We start from the raw sequence: 26,368 nt of genomic DNA on the forward strand, positions 1-26,368 counted from the left end.
ATCGATCAATATAAGAAGTATTTTGAAACATTATAGAACAGGTTCTTTATATTTTATTATGTAATATATAGTAAAATAGAATCAATAAACAATTTTTTGTAATATTAGTTATATATGCATTTAGTAATAAAAACAAAACGTACTTAGGTACCTCTTCTTGTACTTGTATAGTCACATTTAAATATTTCAAGTAGTCACGACATTCAGATATTAAAATATTAAGTATTACGATATTTTTACACAGATATGTCATACGTACCACTGTGTGTGTAGATAGCTATGTATAAAAGGAAAAACGTTAACGAGATTGTTGTTGTTAAGACTGAAGACAGAAAATCCATTTTCCTCCTTCCCACGTAAATTCATCCGCCGGAGTTGTTAAGGTTGAGGAAGTTTTACACTTCACAGTAATAAACCTCATTTCCCTTATTATTTTGATGCAGTGTTTCAGTAAATACTTTAGTTACTCCTGGAAATTGTTGTTTTGAATAAAGACAAGGCTAACAATTCTTTCGTCTAATTATTTTACTGTAGCTAACAAAGCGTAATGGAACCTAATAATGAATTAGGGTAATTTTATTATTATCAGCAAAATGGGAATGTATTCCTCCAATCCAATTCATTACGTAAAATATATATATATATATATATATATATATATATATATATATATATATATATAATGTTAAAGGGCTATAGCTAATACAATTACATATTGACAATACCTTTTGTTGAAAAATAATACACACAACAAAAGGCTGAAGAGAATAAGATACACAAAGATCCGTAATGCATTGGAACATTAGAGTGAGAGGCACATACGCGTATATACATTGACAAGAGTACTAGAGTGAACCATGTTGACGGATAAAGGAATAGCAGAGTTACAGAACTCGGGTAGAGGGAGGTTAAGACGACAGAGATAGTGATGGTAGCTCAGGATTATATCAAAGCTGTATGAAAAAGCAGAGAGTGCCTTGGCACTCAGGTAGTAAGTAAAATGTAGGTAGTGATATGATTGTATGAGGAACAAACTCCCTACGCGACCATAATGTTGAAAAAGATATTATAAATGCATTTACAAGCCATTAGGATCAGGGATTGTGATAGTTGGATGGCAAGCTGTAGTTTAGTCTTGAGATAATGAACGTGTTAGGGATGATAAAATGAGGGGAAATTAAACTATTTAAGTATAGAATAGGTTAGTAATAGATTACAGTCGTGATCGTTTTTATTTTTAATTAATAATTGATCAATGAGTTTACTTATATAATTTAAGAGGTTAATAATTTTAAAACTACAACATACTTGAAGATGTAGTTTATTATTCATTGAAAATATTTTATTGTTACACGATAACGTTAATTATCATAAACAAATCATACCAGAGCGTTATGACACGCATACGTCAGGAATCACAACCACCATGATGTGTCTCAACTTCACTAACTAACTCTAATACTTAAGATATCTTAGATGTTTGTATTGAGCCAATGAGGAGTCACAGTATGGTTTTAAGAAGTTCATCTAGCATTAACCAATAATAAAAACAAGGTCCACTCCTGTTCCCTCCTTTTTTGCCATCATCTTATTTCTGCCGTGAAGATTACCATTTACTTCACTGGCCTCTGGTCAGTCGTAATTGGTTGGTCGGCGAATGCAGACCTATTGTGACATGTATTCTGTAGTTCAGTTTTACGAATTATTGCAATGTTTCGCTTTTCAAGTGCATGTTTTAGAGTTAGTGAAGTTGACACAGAACGTGGTTGTGATTCGTGACGTATGCGTATCACAACGCTCTTGATATGATTTGGTTATTTTAACCTAGATCGTAATTATGTGTTATGTTAGTTGTTTACCTGAATGAAAGATCAGATTGCAGATCTCGAAACGTAGTGTTACTGATTTTTTGTATCACTGAACAATGGCAAAACCCCTGTTTCCTTCACAATCCTCCCTTCATTAAAAATAAACTTCAAACAAGGAACGTTAGTTATGTTCAGTTTCGGACGTGGAGCGTTATATGCATAGTGCTACAAAAAACCACAATTATTTGAATTACCTCCCCAACACCACACAAAAGCTACCTCTGACCTGATACATGATATCCTGAGTGCTCCGGAGTCAACAGTATCGAAGGTTCTCCCCACGTTAATCAGTATATGTGTGGACATAGTCGCAGGCCGGCCATCTACTTTGACGTCATATTGACCCAAGCGTTATTCGCTGATGACATCATTGTTTTTCAAATCGATTCGTCCTCAAGACCGAAGTTCGGAGTTGGATCATTTGAAATTGTTCAAGTTGTAGATGTTTTGGGACTTTTAAAATAATTATATGTTCGGTACTGTAACAGAAAATACTTTATACTCGGCTCTAGGATAGTTACTATTACGTGTAGGCAATCTTCCGGTAGCATATGGAATACATCCAGATAAACGGGGTTCGGAGAACCGCCACCGAGAACTTCTTGGAAAAATTAGGGCTTTCAAAACTCAACTCAAGCTATCTAATGCAAAGGAATGTGTTTAAAACAATTACTAATAGCAGTTACGTTTGCTGCATAAAACTTCAACAAGATACGGTACATAATATATTAACAAAATTCTCAATTTAAATCTGTAAAATATCGTAAAACTTTTGTAGCAGTGAATGTAAAACTATTTTATGAAATAAAGAGTAAGATGTTTGAATCATTTTAAAATATGTGAATCTTAGCTTATAGCCTATATTCTTCTTTCGCTTGAAGAACATATGGAAAAACGAAAGACAGAATTACAAAGTTCTTCATAAGGTATTATATTTTTAGTACACCATGATTTAATGCATTCACATTTAGTATCAGATGTTTGCTAAAGAGCACAGAAGTTCTTGATATACATATTTTTTTATCACAAAAAGATAAAAAAAGTTGAATAAATTAAATTTTCTGAAAACTGCCTTTGAATTTAGTATGGTCTATTATGCTAGAGAATCCTAAAATCGAATCTTAACCAACCTTTCCATTTGTTCAAATCCTCCTTAGGTTATTTTTCTTCTTTTAATTTGAGGGTAAAGTTTTCTCCATCTTGATTTCTGTTAACTGCAATTCTTCTTCTGAGTTACGAAAGTCCACAAAATCGAAAAAGTAGAAATTGTAAACAATGTTTTGGTATTTTTAAATGGTGACATCTCAGACACTAATTGACCTAGAAAGTTCAAAGTTATACCACGCTTTTATGTACTAGGCCTTCATTGACATACAATTAGACTATTTTTAACCTTTTTTGTTTTCACCAAAATAAAAACTTTTCAAACCTGAAATGAACCCACTACGATAATTTTCTAAAAAGATTTGTTATTTCCATACTAGCATGTTATGTGTAATAAGGATTTTTTGAGATTAAAGAAATCTTGTTTTCTTTTAAGTCAACCAGTGTATAGGATATTGCAATGTAAAAGTAAAAAAAATGTCTTAATTTCGACTATTTCAAAATTTTGACTTTCGGTAAATCATAACTTAATTGCTATAAAATATTACACTTTGATTTATTATATTCTTGGTAGGAAACATTAGTAAGCTAAAATGTTTAAAAATTTAAAAGTTTTCGTTTAAAATTATGGTTTAATTTGTTGATTATATCATAAATACTTAATTACAGTAGCTGCATTTATAAAGAGCACAGCAAGACTGGGTGAACTTGAGTGGGAGCCCGTAATAAATGACGCGGCATAACAACAGAAGACAGCAAACAAGCGGTATCTCAATTATTGAAGGCGCTTCTTCATCGATCGATTCTCCTTTGCAGTAGACAACCATTACCTTATTACTTGATCCTATTCAATACAAAACATTTGAGACGAGTTTTTTAACTGTGAATATTTAATTTAAGTTCGTAAAAATCGATTTTAATAGTATTTTAGAATTTAAGGAATTTGGACACACACACACACAGCAGCTTTTATCGCTAGGAGCATAATTATGTACTTGTATTCGGTGCGCAATCTTTAACGCAATCAATTACGGACGAGGTGAAGCCGATGTTGGATATGCGATTAAGCGCCTAAAGACTTTTGATTCATGTGGGGAACAAAGTTACTCGTTTAATTTAATGTTTATATAATACCTCTACATAGTAGTTACTGCCAGTCAAGTTTATATTACATATAAAACAGCTGTATTTTTGGCATTTATTTATATTTACACCATAACCAAATTTGGGTTTACCGCACTGAAATTGTATAAATCATTGTGGGCCAACAGATTATTCAGATCAATGTTATGAGATAACGAAGAACAAACACTTCATGGTCCAACTTAGGTATAAATCACAGCTGGTATTTATGAGTATGATAAGAATGCATATTCATGTACGTAATACATTTTGAATAGTGATGACTAGTAAAACAGCTGATTATGAATATATGCTTAAAACACACGTACGCACGCGCGCGCACGCACACACACACACACACACACACACACACACACACACACACACACACACACACACACACACGCACGGACGCACACCCATCACAGAATTGCTCACCGAAAACAACCACCTATGCCTCTGGTAATAAAATCTACTATTTTCATACAAATATCAAGGTATGACGTAATTGTGGAATATTTGTCTAGTTCAATTTTTGTTAGCAACATAAAAATGTATTAACGGTTAAAATGTTTATAAGCACTTTTTTTAATATTGGTTAGGTCCTTTTTTAAACGTAGGTTCTAATAGTACATGAATGACATAAGTATCTCATCAATATCATCAACAGAGAATACCTTGCGAATATAAAATGATATATATATATATATATATATATATATATATATATATATATATATATATATATATATACGAGATATATATATATAATGAATTAGGATATTTTTAATTAAACATATTTTAAAACTACGTAATACATTGGAAGAGTTTATAATAAAAACAGAGAGTGATTTCATTTTGTATCAACCGATAACGATAGCGGAATGCTGTATACGTTTCAACAGTTCTATCAGCTTTTGAAGATTAACAATATCCTTTAATAAATCACGTGTGGATGTTACTCTCGAGTATTTTTACAATTGATTAAATATCATATAAATAACCAATAACCAACAGCATAATCATAAAAACTGTGGTGTGCTGAAGATACGTCACATAGGCTTCGTCGACATTGTATCTAAATATGGACAGAGCAAAACAAATTAATAGTGTTTTATGGACAAAAATATTTGTATCTGTACTCTGAAATCCTGATCCAATATTAACTTACTACTAGCAATATAAGGTAAAGTTGTTGAACGCAGAAAGGAACTGATTTGATATGTACTTTAATATGGGATACGGAATATTGAATATTCAGTATTTGTAGTGCACTCAATATGAGCTGCATCTACCAGAACGTTAATATAGTTCTTAATATATTCCTATTTCCCATGTTTAGATTCAGAGAAAGTTTGTATTTTCTCTGAATACCGAATTGAAGTAATAAATAAGTCATTCCAGATTTATTAAGGTTTTATTTGTAATCCTAATATATGGTATTCTTGTTACTGCTATATTATATAGTTCATTACCTGTTAATATTCATTGTCGTTGCTTTCATATATTATTTTAAATCTGATTTATTCCTGCTATTGCACTTTTATATAGTTTATTATTGTTGTTATTTATCTTATAAATAAAAATTAATGGCGAAATGTGTTGGTAAGCGCTAATCTCTATAACGGCTGGACCAATTCGGTTAATTCTTTTTGTAACATGTCCATTGAAATCCGAGGAAGGTTTTTATGAAGAAAAAGTTAATAAAAGTCACCTGAAATATTTTGGAATTCAGAAAGAATTGTAGTTTTTACGTTTCATCATTCAAATTAAACCGGCACTAAACAGCTGTTGACATCTGAAACATCTGTTTACATTCAAATTTTATCAATAATAAGTAAACAGTGCTTGATCGGTAGTGTAATGCTTGATAGTAAATAAAACATTAATATATAAATTTAACTCCAGATTGCGCCAGTGACAAATGAAAAATCATCTAATGCATTAAATACTGTTATAAAACTAACCTTATGAACAAAGTTATGAATGTTTTCTCATAACTTACTTTAAACTGGTGGGCTTCCTTGCCATTATGATATTACATTTTAACAATGGCTTATGGAAAAACAGGGAAATGAATACTAACATGCCTCAACGATTCATTCTTTCCCTGGCTACAGTCCAAAAAACAAGTGTAACGCCAAACTTTAATAACGATTATTTTGGAATGTTGCAAAACCTTAATAAGGTTAAACCTTTTTAAAGCATTTGCAAAAGAATCGTCCAAGTTTGGGTACTTAAAAGAGATCTCTCTTTCAAATGATAAAACTCCTAAGGAAAGGGACTATTAAAAAAATCTGCGTTCCACGTTAGCTGCAAGAATCAGGAACGGCGAGCAAGACTTAACCATTAAATTTATAAAAGGCATACCGAAAATCGTTAAAAAAAACTATTCATTCCAACGGCATACAAGATTTCTCTGCCTATTACCAAAATGTTAACGGGTTACGGGGGAAATTGCATAATTTTAAAATGAACTTATCAGTCTGCGATTATGACATAATACTGCTCACGGAGACTAACTTAAACTCTGATTACTCCAACTCAGAACTATTTGGCCAGGAAAAATATCATCCCAATTTATAAGTCTGGAGACGCTAGAAATGTCACTAACTACAGACCCGTAACTATTCTGTCTGCAATCGCTAAGATCTTTGAGAGCCTAGTTCTGGATGTCCTATAAAACTTTTTTATTTCTATTATTCCACCCTTCCAACATGACTTCATGCCAGGTCGATCAACTTCCACTAATTTGATTCTCCTCCAAGACCTTATATTGACATCTTTCAAGGATGGATTTCAAGTGGATGTGATCTACATAGACATGACTAAAGCCTTCAACTTGATAAGCCATGTTCTCTTGATAGCGAAGTTGAAGGAGTATGGTATTGATGGTCAGCTATTGAACTGGATCGAGAGCTATTTGACTAACAGACGCCTTGCGGTGAGATATGAGTTTGCGGTCTCTGAGTTCTTCTTGGCTCTATCTAGAGTACCGCAAGGTAGTCATATGGGGCCCTTCTTCTTCAATGTTTATGAAGCAGATATAGCAGCTTCCATCTACGCATATATCTTGATGTTTGCAGACGACCTTAAACTGGTTCGAGTTATCAAGAGCTTTGAAGACTGCCTCTCCCTTCAGAGTGATCTTATTGAGCTGGAACGTTGGTGCACCTTTAACTCAATGGTTATCAACATGAAGACGTGCAAGGTCAGTACCTTCACAAGGAGCAAGAACCCGATCATTTTTAGTTATTCCCTTTTATATCTACACATACAAAGAGTTACTTATGTCAGGGATCTCGGAGTAACACTAACGCAAACTCTTTCTTCGGACATACATGTTCAGGATATCTGTGCTAGAGCCAACCGTCTCTTGGGATTTATACTGAGATCAACTAGAGGGCTAACCAGCCAAAAAGCTCTTAAGCTGTTGTATTGTGCCCTGGTCAGAGAGGTCCTGGAATTCTTTGCAGTCGTCTGGTCTCCTTATCACACTGGTTTAATTTCAGACTTACAAAAAATCCAAGATAAATTCGTCAGAGTGGTGGGAGTGCGTCAGGGTATGAATTATCGTGAGGTCCCAGTCAATTTAATGTCGAAGGAGCTCCAACTATCTCCACTAGTGGTCCGCCGGAAGCTGCAAGATGCGCTGTTCCTCTTCAAGTTGATCAATGGTGTAATTAAATGTCCGGAATTGCTCCAGAAGATTAATTTTCGTGTGCCATCCGGTACAAGATCTCAAGAGCTGTTCTGGAGAAACCACCACCCTACCTCCTACGACTGGAACTGCTCCTTGGCCCGGATCCAGAGAGTCGGCTGCGCTATCTCCAGCTCGGTAGATTTCTTCAACTCTTCTCTCCCAGCATTTAGGAAGAAAGTTATGAAAATCCTCAGTGAAGAGTAGTTATCTAGTCGCTGTTGTATGGCCAAATCTGTTACTTATCAGATAATTCATTTTAGACTGCATGGTTTATGTAATCGATAGCACAGGCTTTTTTTGATTGTCGGAATGCACTAAATCATATAGACTCTATTGCATGTATCACAGTAGTATTATTTTTTTAGGATTGCCTGTATATAAAAATTTTGGTTTTGGGAGATCGTAGGGTAGTTTCTCGTTGTTAACTCAACTAATTTATTAAACAACCATTTAAGTAATCTCATTTTTGGATTGTTGGAATGCATGTACATTATATATTAGGGATTGCACATATCATAATAGTATTTATTTTGCTAGAATCGTTTGTAAATCATTTATGTTTGGGGTAACCCAAGGATTATGTAATTTCGTTTTCAATCTCAACTTATTTATTTAATTGTTAATCTATTTTTGCTATTGTTAATCCATTTCTACAAGTTATGGACTGAATAATTGCTTTGTGAATCATTGCATTGTATTGATTTACTCAATAAAATGGTAATGCCGTTGGGAAAAAAAAGAAAAAAGGAATTCCCCCTTATACGGAAAGTACATAAGTAGGTAGGACTTCCCCCTAGGTCGTAATAGGCTTTTCAGTCCTACTTATGTGTGTATTTTCTTCATCAGGACAAGGCAAACTCAACTATGTCAACACGATTTTGACCAAAATAGATTTCCGAGAACTAGATAATCGAACGTATATAGTATTTTGATCGATGCAATATGGCAAAGCTGTGACATAGCAGGTAAGTGAATTTAAACTGTCTAAAGTAGGCACTTTTTAACTGAGGTAGGCATATATTTTTTCTTTATATATTTTCTTCGTCAGAACAACAAGGCAAACTCTACTATGGTATTGGAAGTAGCCATAGACCTGAAATATATGACTCTCATAATATTACATCATAATTACTTTTATTAAGTAATATAAAGACTTCGGTTCTAAAGATTGCGTGCGAAGCCGCGGGTAACAGCTAGTTATTATATATATTACATTGTTATTAGTATCTAGTTTTTATTAATTCATGGCTCGCTGCTGTATTTTTCAGAATATATCTTTCAGTTTCATTGTTTATGTTTCAATAGTTTATACTTTTGTTTACTTCTTGTTTTTTATAAGCTTCATATTGCTATTGTATCTTATTCTCGATTTATACACTCATTCTATTTACTTTCTATTTTGTGTTTATGTTATCTTATCGCTTGTGTCAGATATTGCGTAGTGTATTGTAAAATTGTTTGTCCGTTAGTAAAATAAAATAAGTTTTGAAAAAAAACATTCCGTAAGATTTGAATTGAATTATATTTAATTAATATTCGTATATTTTGTTCCATCGTGAAGCTAATTTACATTTTGCTCTATTTGAAAATACATACTTGTAGAACGTACTATACCTATTCCTGCTATATACGATGTTTATCTCAAAGTCTAATGACAATTAGTTCAGTTTATAAATCAGGCATTTGGGACCTACCCCTCTAGGGTCCAATTACTCTCGATCGGTCATTGGTCAGATGACAGCGTCCGATGTCACGTGACATAGCCTAGCGTTGTCGCTGTTGGCTGTCTCGTCAAAAGATCGATGGCCGAAGTGTGAGCGGAACCGTTTTCAATTATTTGTATTTATTTTATTATTGGAATAAATAATCTTGGAAAACATCGGGAAACACTGAATAATTTCCTTAGTTGAAAACAATAATAATCTGCTTAGATCATCACTCTCCATTCCGTAAAAAGTAATTAATTATGAAGTACTGAAACAGCTCGACACTTGTAAAACCTTGTGGAAGAACTTCGTTTGTTTAGGTCTTCTTTTGCTCATCGAGTCTAAGGCACTATCTGTATAATATCAGAATACCTTTACTTTAAGAAAAGTAAGAGCTCATATCGGTTTACACTTTACATAAACTTTCCACTTAATGCCAACAAAGATAGGAACCTTGTGCTTTGTATAACATTAGTTAAAGCTTAACAACTTTTAATTAATTACCAACTCTAGTTTCAAGTTACAAACATTTTCTTTTACGTTTTTATTTTTAAAAAAAACTACAGTTTTCTTAAAATCGTATAGTTGCCTGTGTGTATGTCAGTCTGTGCGATAGCTTTTCATAGAAACGTTCTGCAGACTTGAATCTTGAAACATCAATTGCTCTAGGCTCCAGGAAGAAATATATTGATGTTGGGGTGAAAATGTCAAAAAGTAGTAAAATTACTCGTGTCACTAATCCGAGAAGATATTACAATCAGTCGGGACTTTCGTTAATTGATTTAAAGTTCATAATAACAATACACGACGGGTAATTTGAAGGGATGACAGGATTCTGAGTATTTGGCAAATTTGTCTTCGACACCCGAAGAAGATAATGGATTCAAAATCTCCAAATGTTAAAATTTTGTTATTTCTCGTTACTTTTTTAGATCTTTCATTTTACCAGATTATTAAAATACCAGCACATACCCGCGGCTTCGCCCGCACAATACATTTATCTTTTTGAATAGCTCCTACGATTTCGGTAACACTTGAACTCTCTTAGATCAATGTAGAGGAACTCCAAAGTCGAAGTTCATAGTGTTCTTAGTGAAAACACTTCTGATGTAATATGATGCTGTGTATGTAATATTCATTTGATATTTTTAAAGTATAATTAGTCATATATCGTGCATCAGGTACGGTACCTATTTTACAGTGTCCATGATTAAGAGAACCAAAAGTTAAGCAAAAATGTGAGTATTTCTTATTTCAGGGTTTTCATTTCTAGTTTGAAGTAATTATATACCCAACGCAAAATTGAAGTTTGCTCTTTTGCCCCAAGAAACAATATATAATTTTATAGTGAGGTTGGATTCAAAACAGTATAGTTTTCTAATTTGTATGGATATAGATATTGTTATTGAGAATTAAAAACTGAAATCAACTTCAATAATACTAATACATTTCAATACTTACGTTATGACAGTTTCCATCCATATGTAAAGAAAATACATGATCGAGTAAAGTTCTTGCCTACCAATCCCCATGTTCGGTATATCATATTATTTCCTCTGTCCAGTCTAGGATTTATATCAGTACTTATATACCTAATCAGTATCGTATATCTCATCAATGAAGAATGCATGCGATAATACCTCGATGATTTTGTTGCCATAATAATTGTATTCAGTGTCTCAATGTTTTGCTTTATGGCCCAGAATAAATAAATTGGTTTGCATTGTTGCCACGGTATTAAAATAAGTAGTATTGTTACTTTTGTTCTGTTTTCACTCTATAAAAATGTAAAGAAATTGAAAATATTGGTTATAATAATTAAAAATGTGGTCGTTCTGTCATAATGCAATGTTTACGCATAACACAGTTGAATACGTTTAACTGGTTCTTTGAATTCACATTACACAACTTTGACTTTGAGACCAAGATGGCATTTTTTGCTGCTTTAAAGACCATTGAGGCGTAGCCCTGAAGTATTTACGAAATAAGAAAAGGTCTATATTTATCCTAGAGACCCTATAAATGTCCATGTACAATTTCAGTAAAATCGTTAAATACTCTATACGTGATAGTAAAACAAATAAACAAAGGCAATTTCGCAATTATAATATTATTAGGATTAATTTAGTTTATTCTTTATATGAAGCTTTAATTTTTGGACGATCTAAGTTTCTGTTCTACGTTTATTTACCAAATTGGTTTTTTATATTAGGTAAAAGCTAAATGTATTCTAAAGTACATATTGGACAAACTAATTACACGCAATAACTGGTATTCAAACTTGAGAAGTTGTCGGGTAAAATTTTTAATTTCTCCTTTAAAATGTTTTTCTTTAATATATTTTTTTTAATTTTTTTACACTCAACAATGAATTATAGGTATACAAAGTAAGAATCTTTTTAATGTTGTAACCAGCTCTAAGAGGGAACGGCTGAAGTTAAGAATGTTGTTTTTACAATGCGTATATAAGTACAATTTCAGGGAGTGACATGTTTTAATGATTGAGAAATTACTTGATGTTGAAATGTAATTTGAAATAAATAAATTATTTTTAACAAAATATTAATTAATGAGGTGGAATTTTTAATAAATTAAAACAAAGAGATTTTTACTTTTTTGTGTTTAGAAGAACAATTTGTATGATAGAGCTACAACTAAAATACTTGTAAAACACTTGTTTTAATGACCCCAAGCAACAGCAATGCACCAATAGACGCTGACCACACGGTAGCGGGATTCCATGTATAATGTGCTGTAAGTTACAATCCACCCCCATAAAGAAACGGAAGATCAAAGTTACGAGCTCTCTAAAGTGATATGGACGCGAGTTATACGCTCAGTTGCCGCTGAATCTCGACTGTAAGAGGAGATAAATGTTGTTCTCAAACTTTCTTGACATCGGCATTTTACATCTGTTTGGAAACTGGGGAATCACACAGTCGATTCATCTCAATACATCAGAAGAGTGCGAGACTTCAGACTAAGATTTGTAGATCACTGCTCACCAGTCGTTTGTTCAATTTGCATACAATTTTTGTTATGTCTTTTAACAAATATGAAGGTCCTACTGATATATTATTACTTAAAATTTACAAATATATTTTCATCTTCGATTAAAAGTTGCAGAATGAACACACTCGCTTAACTTACGTTTTATACTAAACGATTTTAAAATTTCAAATCTACTGTGATTGGCTGAGCGTCAGAGAAGCCTATCACTCGAGAGGCTAAACTATCTTTATCTTTATTTCTGCCTGGCTGTCTGTCCACATATATCTTAAACGACCTTACTGGAAAGTTTTCATGGAGCTTTTAACTCTTTAGACACAACGAATCACGGTGCTTGTCACTCCATGAAATTTGACTGAGCGTTGGTGCAAATTTGTATATTGATCTTATGGGTAACCATTATCGCAGTGAGAACATCTCAAACAATAAATTTGTAAACCGACTAAGTTATTATATTATATTTTAACATTTGACATAGTAACATGCAGCTATACTCGAACAGTTTGCATGTTACCTCAGCGAAGCCTGTTACGTGACACGTGTATTGGAGCACTCCTACCTTGTATTCAATACAATACAGAAGCTAAACTTTTTTTCAAGGGTTTTGTATTGTCTACAGAGTGTTTAAAAATTGAGAGAACATATTTTATAATAAATACATTTAAAACACTTAAAAATTTGTATCTTTTATCATCCGAATTCCATCGTTTGCGGTTTTTTTTATAAATCTTGTATACAAAATTATACAGGCTATAAAATTGTACGAGTATATCATAAGTAACCATTTATTAACTACGTTTCATCTTTCAACGTAAAATGAATTGAATTGAATTTTATTCCAACAGCAATATGTACATTTATTATTAAGATACAATCTTTGGAAAGACTGATCACTTGTACAAGTAGCATGGCCTGAGCGAGTACTTAAATTACAAGTATCTTATCTGCGTCCAGATAAGAGTTCAATTGTTTCAGCCGGACCGCTCTGTGTGGCGTCCACATCAGGCACATCTGATAAGGCTGATATCACTACTGCTGATCCAAAACACCACCAACTTAAGCTTAAACTTAGAACTAAAACTAAACTAAACTCTTCTTGAAGTACACTTGTACCTTTTACTCTAAAATATTTGTATTTATTTACTCATAACTACTTTATCTTTATACATAGTAAAATAAGTTTCTCTGTTGAAAAAGAACTACAGAAACTGAAAATAAAACTTGGATAGCATTTTAAATGTAATGCTACCTTTTCAACAGCTGGACTTTATTTAACGTATCTAAGTTTAACTCAGCTTACATTGTCCTTACACCTCTTATATCCTGTCATAATTAAGGAACTAAAATGTATAAATCACTCAGCACATAAAATATATAAATACCAGGCCCTTAAAAGAAATGTGAGTATAAAATACTGTTTCGTGTTGTCTTTATACATTTCTCTTTTTATGTTTTATACTGCGGTACAAAGTTGGATTATATATAAGGTAAATTATGTATAAGATGTTCCATAAATCCATAAATGTTCCAGCCAATTAATTTCTAATATTATGGATATCAAAGGGTTCATTGTATTTTAGTTATGGTATATAATTATATACTGTAAAACTACTGTACGGTTGGAAACGAATAATCTAATTTGTAAAGCAAATATCACACAACAAATAGGCTATATAAAGCAGCAGAGTACCTAACACTGAACCATGTAGTATTCCGTTCTGCACTGATGAGAAATTTCTCTCGAGGCCGCGCACAAAAGCCTTTGTGATATAACTCCGTTGTATTGTTAGGAATCTATTGCTGCAAATTCCCTCCATACCCGTAGAACTGTTTTTGTTTTTCTCGTCATTTATTATCTAAAAGGCTTACTACGCACTCTTTTGATCAGAAAGTTAAATCCAAAATTAAAATTTTTTAATAATTGAGTTATCAAATTATTTAGAGAATGTCCTTGTTTCAAATATAAACATAAAAATGGCCACATAACTGCTTAAAACATAATTTGAAGCAAATACTTACAGCCTACTTCATTTTGGTTAGGATTATACCAGAACAAGTAACAGTAGTGTACCACTACTTTTATAACAAAGTAAATTTCACGAATCTTATTATTTGATTACACCAGGATTAAAACCATTCTTAGATCTCATTTGTGGAAGTTTGGGTGGTGAATATATTAAAGAAGGGAAAGCAATTGTATATAAGCTCTCATCTAAAAATAGTTGAATTGTTTGTACGAAAATGCCAACATGTAACATATTTTATATGTAATTGTCAATTATAGATTTGATTGTTCACTCATATTCAAAAACTAATCATAAGTTGCCATTTTTTATTGTTAAACTAACGTAACATATATTGATAAATCTAGTTTCATGTTTTCTGTTTTCTTATGCCAACATGTAACATATTTTATATCTAATTGTCAATTATAGATTTGATTGTTCACTCATATTCAAAAACTAATCATAAGTTGCCATTTTTTATTGTTAAACTAACGTAACATATATTGATAAATCTAGTTTCATGTTTTCTGTTTTCTTAAAATTACTACAACTTCACACTCAGAAATGCTAGGAAACGTTTTATGTTTGGCTTTGGCATGACATCCATATTGGAATAAATATAAAAGTCTGCTAAGGAGCAACGAGACATAAAAATTGTAGAAATTTTAATATTTGAAATTAATATAAGTTACATCAGAGATGATGTTGGAAGCTTCCCGAGATGCAGTTTTCTTATAATGACAATAATTTTATTCAATGTACCATAACATTCAAAATTATGAATGTGGTAAAAAAGTCACAATTAAGGGAATGTTTTCCTAACAATTTTTAACGACGTCACATCATTTCAATAATTCCTTAAACAAAGATTTTTGTAACACCCTAGTACTTTTTCGCAAAAATAAACATGTTTGTTCATCTAACATTAATTTTAAAATTAATTAATACCTATTCAGTTATTATTACATTGACATAAAAACTAAAACTTTCGATGTTAAATTAAAATTACTTAAAAATTGTTCATAGTCATTGCAGCATTAAAAGTACAAAGAGAAAGGTTTTTAATAACTGTACAGAACACTTTACCCAAGATTAAAGGGCAAAGTGCCTGACAAAGTAATATGCAAATCCCGTACCGTAGAAAATTAGAATAACTTTCCTTTGATTAATAATGTACCAAATACTTAGAAACGCATCTTTATTCCCAGTCTTGCCTTAAATTTATATATGAAAGTAAATATTTAATAAATTTAAGTATGTAAAAAGTACAATATAGTTGTAAAATCTTTGTTAGAAAAGTTTGAAATTTTATTATTTTAATTTTTGGGGTAAAAAATATTTAGTACAAAAGTATTTTACTACATTAAAATGTTGTGTATGCATGTGTGTGTGCATGTGTGCGTGCATGTGTGTGTGCATGTGTGTGTGTGCATGTGTGTGTGCATGTGTGTGTGAATGTGTGTGTGTGCATGTGTGTGTGTTTCGCTGAAGTTGCATGCACGAAATGTTGGACAGAAAGGCAGACAGGAAAACAATAACTTTTTACATCCCCCAGCAGACAAAAGAGAAATTGTGTATTAAGCGATAGGTTTCAATAAAGTTCAGCCAAATTTCATTATTGGACATGCACTATGATAGAACTCATTCTTGTTCTATGTACAGTAGAAATAAAAATCCGTGCAAAATATAAAGTCTACAGATAAAATGTCTCCTGCGCTACGTTGCCAAAGATGAATATGTATAATAATACAATCACACTTTAGCCATTAGCTTTAATTTTATAACATTGTTTAAATATTTTAAATTTTGATTGCCTAGGGAAGGTACTATGACGCAAAAGACGTTATTGAAATCAAATCTCGTCACTAATTTTAACATTGACTTTCCACTGTATTATTTTTTCTTTTTAAACTAAAAATAAGATTTTAAACTTGAAAACATTATTTTGTGTTAGGGTAGTTAGACTACATGTTTTAAATGTCACACATTAAAATCTCATATGATTTGTCCCAATCTGTATAGAATTTTATTTATTCTGCTATTTTCTAGTTAACATCATAGTTACCATTTATGGTTATAACTAATTTTAATTTAAAAGAAATGTGGTTCTGAGACTACATGGATCGATCGGTGATTACGATATTGCGGAGATTTATTCTAAAGAACTTCTTAAACTAGTCTAAAATACCCGGTCAGATAGTAATATTTTGTAAATGTAATTAAATAGTTCGAAAAAATATGATAAGTAGTAGGCTATAATTTGGTCAGTGACGATAAATTATTTAAAGAATTTGAATTTTCAATTATTACTCGAATTACGTAAAGTTTAGTCTTATAATTTTGAAAATTAAAATTAAATAATAATATGAATTGTAAAATGAAAAACTTTTTTTATTTTTCATTGAACTGCTTTAAATTTAAGAGCAATTCATCATAGTATTGATGATTGTAGGCTAGTGGGGAAAAATGGCCCTATGAATATAGTAAGTTGTGACTTCTCGATCAACAGGTTGCCTGAGGAATTCATTAATTAATCTTCTAATATGTAAAGTGTGGAGGATAGTATTCGTTAGTACATAGTATACTAATTTTAGTTCGATTATTAATTTGTATTATCTAATAGTTGAAGTTTTATCACTTTATTACTCTAACAACGAAACTCTCTGTTGTTCTAAGATTGTACGGTCATGAAGAGTTATAATTTAACTAGTAATTAAAAGAAATTGTCCAGCTCCTCGAGTGAGCTTCACTACCGCTCAGTGAAATAAATATATTGAACACATTATCCGAGCTCGTACAACACACAGCTTGGCGCCAAATGAACACCAAGCCAACTGCTAAGATGACTGAACACTACTGCGCATGCGCTGTGCCCATGATACCGCCATCTGCTGATCGATGTGACGTTGACTATCGTTGATACTTTGTACTATGTGTAAAGGCTATCATTACACAGTCCCGTAATACCAATCGAGCTCGCTTATGTTTACAATGATGGATGTACTGCACTGATCATGTTTATGATGTAAACACTCAATCATGTAGATAAGGCCATAATTCAATGGCTTATATGTGCTTTAGTCATGCCGTAATGTTACACCAGTCTTTTGTGTCACTCACGAGGGCATGAACGGGATTTGTCATAACTAGTGTTTTGACCTGCACATGTCTCTCCTGGGAATGTGATAATTCAAATTGACATTTAATCCATCTACTACATGCACGAAAAACTGATTGAAAAATAATTAGCATTGATTATATGAACTTTATTTATCAACAGATGGCCTGACATTTATGAATTTCTCAGTTTTAAATCATTTTAAATCCAAATTTTTCTTCTCTTCTACACATTATATTTAATAACAAACATTTCCATATAATAAAGTATTGAGATTATTGATTGCGGTATTTACAAACTTTGGCATATAAAGGGTCTTTAAATATCATGTCTAATTAAGAAGCAGGCTAGTCGTCAAATGAATTTTGGTATGAAATGAGTCCCGAGTGACATTTTGAAGAAATTATTCCAATAACTTAGGTGCCCCGGGCCCTATAGATTTAGATACGACCCTGGTAATGCAGCAAAAAACATTTCTAATGTGGAAGACTACTTTGAAACTCTGCTCATAACACTAAAATAACTTTCACAGTAGTTATTTCCTCTCAGAGTAGTATGTCTTGAACGTAGTCCATTGTTGTGTTATGGTGATTGCCATTGTTTAACGTTACAAATTACTTTTATTTATTATCCATTACAGAAATGCCAGCTAATCTGAAGTCTTCATTTTACATTGTTGAAACTCAGGTCCGGAATACTCAGACACGGTTCACCAACATAAAATAAATAATTAACAATTGAAGATACTGGGTGTTTCATGTTTAAGTGTCAATGGCTACAATGCAAAATTGTATTAGGGGATTATCTATATACCTTTACAGTAATAATAACTTTTGTTGGAATAAGCATTCAAAAGATTTTTTAAAGGTTTAAAATGTTAATCTTTAAAAACCAATAAATAAAACTAAATTATATAACACATATAGGCTATTTGATTTACTTCTGTAGTAAACGTTCAAGGAACGCTACATGGATTCAAGAACGGGCGGATAGTTCAAAGCTGAACTGATACTTGAATGGAAGGCACAATTCCACAATATGTACTTTCATTTAACAATCCTAACCACATCCACATACTAAATTACGCCATTAAGGTGCGTCACCAAAACCGCAAACTGTGCCTTCAGCTTAAAGTAGGACTAAATATTAAAAATTGTGAAGCGAAAGAAGGCAAAGCGTATAACCACCAATTTAATTTTTATTCGGCTAACGATAAGCGTAATAATTAAAAAAAAGTTTTTTGAGGATAAAAATAGCGTTTTGGAATTTATGAAATATAAAAACACGCAAATTTGAGACCCGAAAAAGGTAACGTAGCACACAATGCCACAAATTACGTTTATTTTACTATGAATAAACCATATACAGAATAGATAATTATCAAATATTTCAAAAAAAATTCTAACTATTTTTCAAACTATGTGGGAAGAACATTTAAGAAACATAAATTTGAGTCCTCTAAATAAAAAATTATACTCTCTGTATGAATTCAACTATATTCGTTATAATTACAATAATGGCTATGAACCCATGCAAAGCGACAAATTTGAAAATACAGGAATTTTAATTTTACCAATTTTCTACGCAATTTCAAGAGTTTTATGTTTATTTGCCAAGCAGAAATAAATAATAAATCATCTAAAATATTAAAAAAACTAAGTACGGATCCACTTAGAAGGAAGAATAGAAATTTCAATATATGACACGGTATGGAAGCGGCAACTCATTTGTATTGCAGAGGCCGCTTAACTGGTCTGCGGGAATAGTAAACACGGACTCGTGTAAAAACGACGAATGCCAAAGCAAAGCTTTACATCGTAACACTAATAGTTTTCACAATCGATCAGACGGCTTTTCCGTTCCCGGGGATACGGCGCGGCGAGTCGACGTCTCTTTACACAAACCGATACTAATCTGTCCCTCCCAGGAGGCAACATTTCCTGTTCAAATAGTTTTTTTATACATTTGCTGTCCAGTTTCATTTTTACCTCCATGTTCTATACTACCATTGTATACAATAAAATACAATTAAGAATTGTCTATAGAAATCTAAAATGTAATTATAATACCGAATGAAATAAGTAATTGTAATTTAAATGTATTGGCAGCTCTTTTCTAAACAGCTTAAAAAGTTAACCTGGGCACTATAATGGTTACTGGTTACTGGAAAAATACTTGTGTTTTGTGTCCAACCCTGAAGCAGCATGAACGTACAAATTCCCATCACGAAATTGAGTAATTTGTGAAATGCTTGTATTAATTACACCAAGATATCTATGGTTACGCAATTATATCTTCTTAACTTTGCGAAAAAATGTTCAATACACCATTTTTACACCAGTAGTGGATACTTGGAAGATTGAGGCGATCCTGGCTTTCAGTGAGCACAATGACCAGATCCTGACATAATGCGTAAAATCCTCTTTTGGAGTCTCAATACTCTTAACATTTCACTAGACGACCCCCAGAATCCAATTGCATATTGTAACCTGCTGTACACATAAGCATAGTGTATTTGAAGGATATTTTCTTTACCAACAACATGCATTTACACTCGAAAAGCGAAAGTAATTGAAGACAGCTTTGTGCTTAGGGTATGAATATGTTCAGATCATTTGAGTTAAACATCTAGAATAACACCAAGAAGAGGAGCAGACTTCGAGGGCCGATCCCATTTACGCTGAAACTCTCTAAATCATGAAAATATGATGAGAGAATCTTAGTTTTCTCTTCATTTAAGTGACTCAAATGACTTACACCACCAACTCAAGTCACCATATAACTGATTCATGATAATTTATACGCTGTGAACATCAAGAAGACAGAGTAGTCCACAACCATCTATTCTAGTTGGACAAGTAATATTTAACCATTCGTTACCAGAGTTAACAACATCCAGAAACAGTTTCTTCTCCCTCGAGTCTCCCAAAACACTAACATTGAAGTCACCACACACTGAGAATGTTACACCCCAAATATAGTCATCAACTAGCAATTCCAATGTATCAATGAAAGAATCAATGCTGGAACTAGGAGACCGATAAACAGCAGCAACAGTGATCTTATCAGAAAAGGCATAGTTAATTATTATAGCAGAACATTCAAAAGTGTCATGTACACTCAGGTCATTAACTCGAGATTCCAGCCTATATTGCACACTACGCCTAACCAGTATACGATAACCGCCTCTAGATGAACACTCACAGCCAAAAAACGCTGCAACCTCATAGCCTGAAAAAGTATTTAGGTAGTTTTTACAATATTTACTCAACCAGTGATCAGTAAAACACACAATCCTTAGATGTTATGCAAAGGTCCTTGTGTACTAAAATAAAACATGGAAGATTTTCCTTTGAAGAAAATTTGTATTGAACAAAAATGTCTTTAAAACATTTCGGGCAGTATATTGTGACAGCCCACAAAATTTCTGCCAGAAACATGTACGTCACAAGATTGGACAATGACTGAAAATTTAAAGAGTAGTTTCCAAAAATAAATCAAGTGATGATTGAGTGGGCAGCAAACAACCAGGTTTAGAGGCATCCATCGGCAGCAAAGGAAGGGTACTGAGGGCTTATAGCATCAAGATTAAGCAACAGTCAAGACGCATCAGAGGCTGGGCCCGGGGATGTCTGGACATCAGGAGCTGAATGGTAGAGCAGTCTATTGCAGTTTCAGGTGTAAAAGTCTAGAAGGTTCAACCGGAGAACTTGCATCCACATCGTTATAACAGGATTTATAAAAAAGACAGAGTCATTGGAATACATTATTGCCAGTCACTAGTATTACAATACAGTAATAACATTATTTGGAAAAATAGTAATATCTTAGCCAGTGATATCAGCCAATCCCCGACAGTTTTAAGAAATTTTATAATTGATTTTGAAAGTTCAGTTTCATGAAATTGCATATTGAAAGTCGAACACTTGTGGAGTATTGAAACCAGTACATTATGTAATATACTAGTTTAGTACGATTATATTTAAAGATATTCACAATTAGTGTGCCAAATGTTAGTTCGATACCGTAGCTTACAACGTATTTAAAACTAAACAATATGCTCTACAGACGAAGTAATATTTTTTAATTCCTTAAATTTAAACGACTGTAATTTTGGGTTTGTGGGATGGTTGGTAGTTATTTTCAGCCATTCATCAATTATTTCTAGTTACCCTGTTGCTCGAAAACCCATTATTATGCGATATTCCTATTGCCTTCATGGGAGCTCAAGACCAATGTACAGTAGATTGATAGAATGTTATGGGTTGTCTGTGGACACGATTTAAATAGGATCTTTCGGATAGATTCCAATCCTTGAAACGTACTTTTTTTATTTTTGCAACATATGTCAAAGGTAATGTCAACATTTCTGTTATCCTTTCAAAACCATAATCTCCAATATAAAAAGTTATATTATTGTCTACAAAATATCCTCTTTAACTTCAGTGGTAAAATTAAAATTGAACGTAAGCATACCTGTAGGTTGTTGAACAAATGTAGTCCTATATAACTTTAAGAAATACCTGTATTTTAAATTTTTAATTAGTGTAGGAGCTTATAGTTTAATCTAGCTAACTAGGGTTGGCTGTTAAATGATTTTGAAACACAATATATTCTTAATTGGTAGAGGAACAATGTGATAACAGTCAGTGAGGATATGGGATTTAGATGCCAGTGAGGAAGAAACTCTAAAAACGAGAGAAAAAGGATGGACAAACGTATTAGCATGCAATGTAGTCCAACTATAGATGAAGACATGACATTGTAAATTGTTGAGAAAGGAGACCTTGAGGAGTTAGAGGAAGTTATTGTCTTAACAAGAGACAGACGAATCTCAGGAGGCCGGACAAGACAGACGGATGTATTATAAGAAGATATTTGGACTTTTTGAGAATATTCTTCTGAGCTTTGAGCCCGGCAGATCAAACAACAAGGAGCAATATTATTACTGTTGAATGTACTGAACAGTGCAATGATTGAAGCGAGTGTAAGACGGACACAGTGAATAGACAGACGTTCAGTTCTGTACTGACCCGTGCTCGTAAGTATCATATTAGATCTACTTTGGTTGTTTTACAAATGGTTTTTTCACTTACTTCTGCTCTTTCCTGAGCTGTTTCTTCTTCCTGAATACCCTCTTTACTCTTAGGAGCAGGAAGGCAGCCCTGTCGATGGTCAGAGCAGTCGCCGACGATTCCTTTCTCTCCTCAGCACTCATCTGAAACATTCGCACTTAACTTAATGAACATGGTCGTACTAGAATATATGTTACAATGATGTCGATGATTTTTAGCCTTTTATACCAATTTGGATTTCATTTCAAATCTTTTAATTTCGTTATCCTTTTTCGTATCACTGAAAAGCTAGCCCCCATCCTACTACTGCAGCGCAAACAAGCACTGGGTACATATTAAATTCTTGAGCTGAATTTATGGTCTCATAAAATGCAAATAAGAGTAAATGGTTATTTATAAAACAGATCAATTTCTATTTCTATTAAGTGGCCAGAAACACGGAAACCTCACCAAAATCTAAACTTGTCACGTTAACCCCCACCATTCAAAAGACTGTTTGAATCAAACCGAATTTTATTGCTCAATTTAATATAGTAAGCATAATTAAAATTTTTGATGTATAGGAAGCTGCTTAACATTAACTGTAAAACTCAAGACGTCAACAAGCCCACTCACTCAAATGATCTGGACCTGAAGAAACACATTCTGATGTACTGACGAGTTGCACTAGTTTTGCATTAAACGACAGAACCGGTATCGAACATCAATACATAAGTCTAATCAAGTAAATGTATGTAAGAAACCAAACCCACCTAGGATAGGAATTTTATTGTTTATGTTTTTCATAATTTTATCACTTTTGGCCAGAGGCATTGTGATTATGGGGAAGTATTATGCTGTGAGTAAAATTGTAGCTAATAAATATTAATTATGTACGTTTGAACATTCGCTTCCGTCACGTCAACGCTTCTGAAGTATAGGCTAATATTAACAGAACTGCAACATGTGTCAGGAATATCTCATGAAATATTCTCATATTTTCCTTTTTTTCCAAATACAAGCATACGACAGACCTAATGTTCTTACAACGTTATATAATTAATTACATAGATTTTATGACTGCAATAAACTTATGTATAAAAAGGTAGAAACCTTTACCTAAACTCTTATCATCTTAAATATATTCTATCAGATCGTAGGCAGAAGAATAAGATGGTACTTCGTAAGTACAACCGAGTGTAGTTTCGACAACTAACCATTCATTTAGAAGTGTTGAAGGACTGCAGGTAATCAAGTTCCACCAAATTCAATCCACAACCGCATCTCCTGCCTTGCTAAAGCAAAGGCAGTCGGGCGAATTAATTCACCCAGTTTCAACACGAAGTTAATTAATTTCGTCGCCTCACGGTCTAGTCTGCACACGCAAGGAATTATGTACTTGTATACTCAACTCAGATAACATGTTAGCCTGCTATCTCGCCTTGACGCTGTACATTAGACTTTCAATACAGTACTACTCTATGGGGCGCTCTATTTCACCTTGATGCAGTACATACACCTCCAATACATCACCACTTTTTGAGGCGCTCTATTTCATCTTGATGCAGTACATACACCTCCAATACATCACCACTTTGTGAGGCGCTCTATTTCATCTTGATGCAGTACATACACCTCCAATACATCACCACTTTGTGAGGCGCTCTATTTCATCTTGATGCAGTACATACACCTCCAATACATCACCACTTTGTGAGGCGCTCTATTTCATCTTGATGCAGTACATACACCTCCAATACACATCACCACTTTGTGAGGCGCTCTATTTCATCTTGATGCAGTACATACACCTCCAATACATCACCACTTTGTGAGGCGCTCTATTTCACCTTGATGCAGTACATACACCTCCAATACATCACCACTTTGTGAGGCGCTCTATTTCATCTTGATGCAGTACATACACCTCCAATACATCACCACTTTTTGAGGCGCTCTATTTCATCTTGATGCAGTACATACACCTCCAATACATCACCACTTTGTGAGGCGCTCTATTTCATCTTGATGCAGTACATACACCTCCAATACATCACCACTTTGTGAGGCGCTCTATTTCATCTTGATGCAGTACATACACCTCCAATACATCACCACTTTGTGAGGCGCTCTATTTCATCTTGATGCAGTACATACACCTCCAATACATAACCACTTTGTGAGGCGCTCTATTTAATCTTGATGCAGTACTCACACCTCCAATACATCACCACTTTGTGGAGAGCTCTATTTCACCTTGACGCTGTACATTACACCATCAGTGCAGTATCAATTTGTGGGGCACTTTTTGCAAAAAACATTCTCAGAAGACAGAATAACGAAACTATTGAAGAAGTAATATACATATTCCAAATACTACTTTAAGCTTCAGATCCAACTATTCACAAATTATTAATAAATGGGTCTTAAAGAACTAGGTAGAGGTAGAAACTTTAGTTTACAAAAACTATGGTTGTCAAATATTACAAATTATTTTTAAAAATTATTATTTAGATACCATATATACATGATACAATTAAATATTTATAAAAATTGTTATATATTTAATAGGGGCGCTATCAATAATCTCTCGAGGGTCTACAAGTGCACTGATAACAATAACATTGGCTTTTATTGGCGTTGCGTAGCTGAGTTTCAATGCCCTTGATTGCAATGCATATTTCGACACAATATGTCTGTTACAGTTTTATAAGCGAAACTGTTAGCTTTGTATAGAAGGAAATGATGATTCACTTCTATGGGTTGTAATGTGTATTGTTGTATAATATTTCAAATACAAACTTACAATCACAACTTATATATCGTATATTAGATTACATAATAATTAAGGTTCAGAATTTATTTACCAAATTTCACATATAATAGATTAATTAAGTGAATCTACGGTTTATTATAACTTGCTTCCATTCATTATATAATGGAATTTCCACAAACATTTAAAAACCTTTTTGGTTCTAGACGTACCAGAACTGTTGTTTTGTAACCCCTTATACAGTTAGTTCAAAGACATTTTCAGTTATGTATATACACAATTTAAAAATTATAAAAGGATTTTTTCCATTGTATATCAAAACGATTTCACAGTAACCAATTATTGTAATATAAAGTTAATTAAATTATTTTTTTTTGCTTTGCCAAAAGAAGAAACACAACAAAGTTGAATGTGCTAACACTTGTGAGCTGCGAATTGCGAACCTGAATGATAGAAATTTTAGACTGAGAGTGACAGGCCCAACACTGAATTCTTGAATGTGCTAACTCTTGTGAGTGAGCTTTAGGTTGTGAACACGAATGATGGAAATATTGGACTGAGAGTGTACCAGCCCAACATTCAAATCTTGAATGTGTCAACACTTGTGAGTGAGCTTTAGGTTGTGAACACGAATGATGGAAATGTTTGACTGAGCGTGTACAAGCCCAACATTCAAATTTCGAATGTGCCAACACTTGTGAGTGAACTTTAGATTGTGAACACGAATGATGGAAATTTTGGACTGAGAGTGTACAAGCCCTATACTAAAGACTTGAATGTCGTAACACTTGTGAGCTAAAATATAGAAGTATATCGTATTTTATTTTCCCATTATGGACCATTCGTAACACTGTACTTGATTCTCATATGGCTAAAACAAATTATGTGTGTCTCCGCACTAATAT

The 26,368-nt window shown here is 33.0% G+C and overlaps 1 protein-coding gene across 1 annotated transcript in view; it reads right to left on the reverse strand.

The window, feature by feature from the left end:
* LOC124354506 overlaps nucleotides 1-26,368 on the reverse strand; it is a 592,308-nt gene that overhangs the window by 525,359 nt on the left and 40,581 nt on the right. Inside the window, exon 2 of the mRNA XM_046805018.1 lies at nucleotides 22,733-22,854. Coding sequence (XP_046660974.1) covers nucleotides 22,733-22,854 — 122 coding nt within the window. The remainder of the gene's footprint in view (nucleotides 1-22,732; nucleotides 22,855-26,368) is intronic.

The sequence above is a fragment of the Homalodisca vitripennis genome, chromosome 2 (genome assembly GCF_021130785.1).
Source record: "Homalodisca vitripennis isolate AUS2020 chromosome 2, UT_GWSS_2.1, whole genome shotgun sequence".
Classification (NCBI taxonomy): Eukaryota; Metazoa; Arthropoda; class Insecta; order Hemiptera; family Cicadellidae; genus Homalodisca; species Homalodisca vitripennis.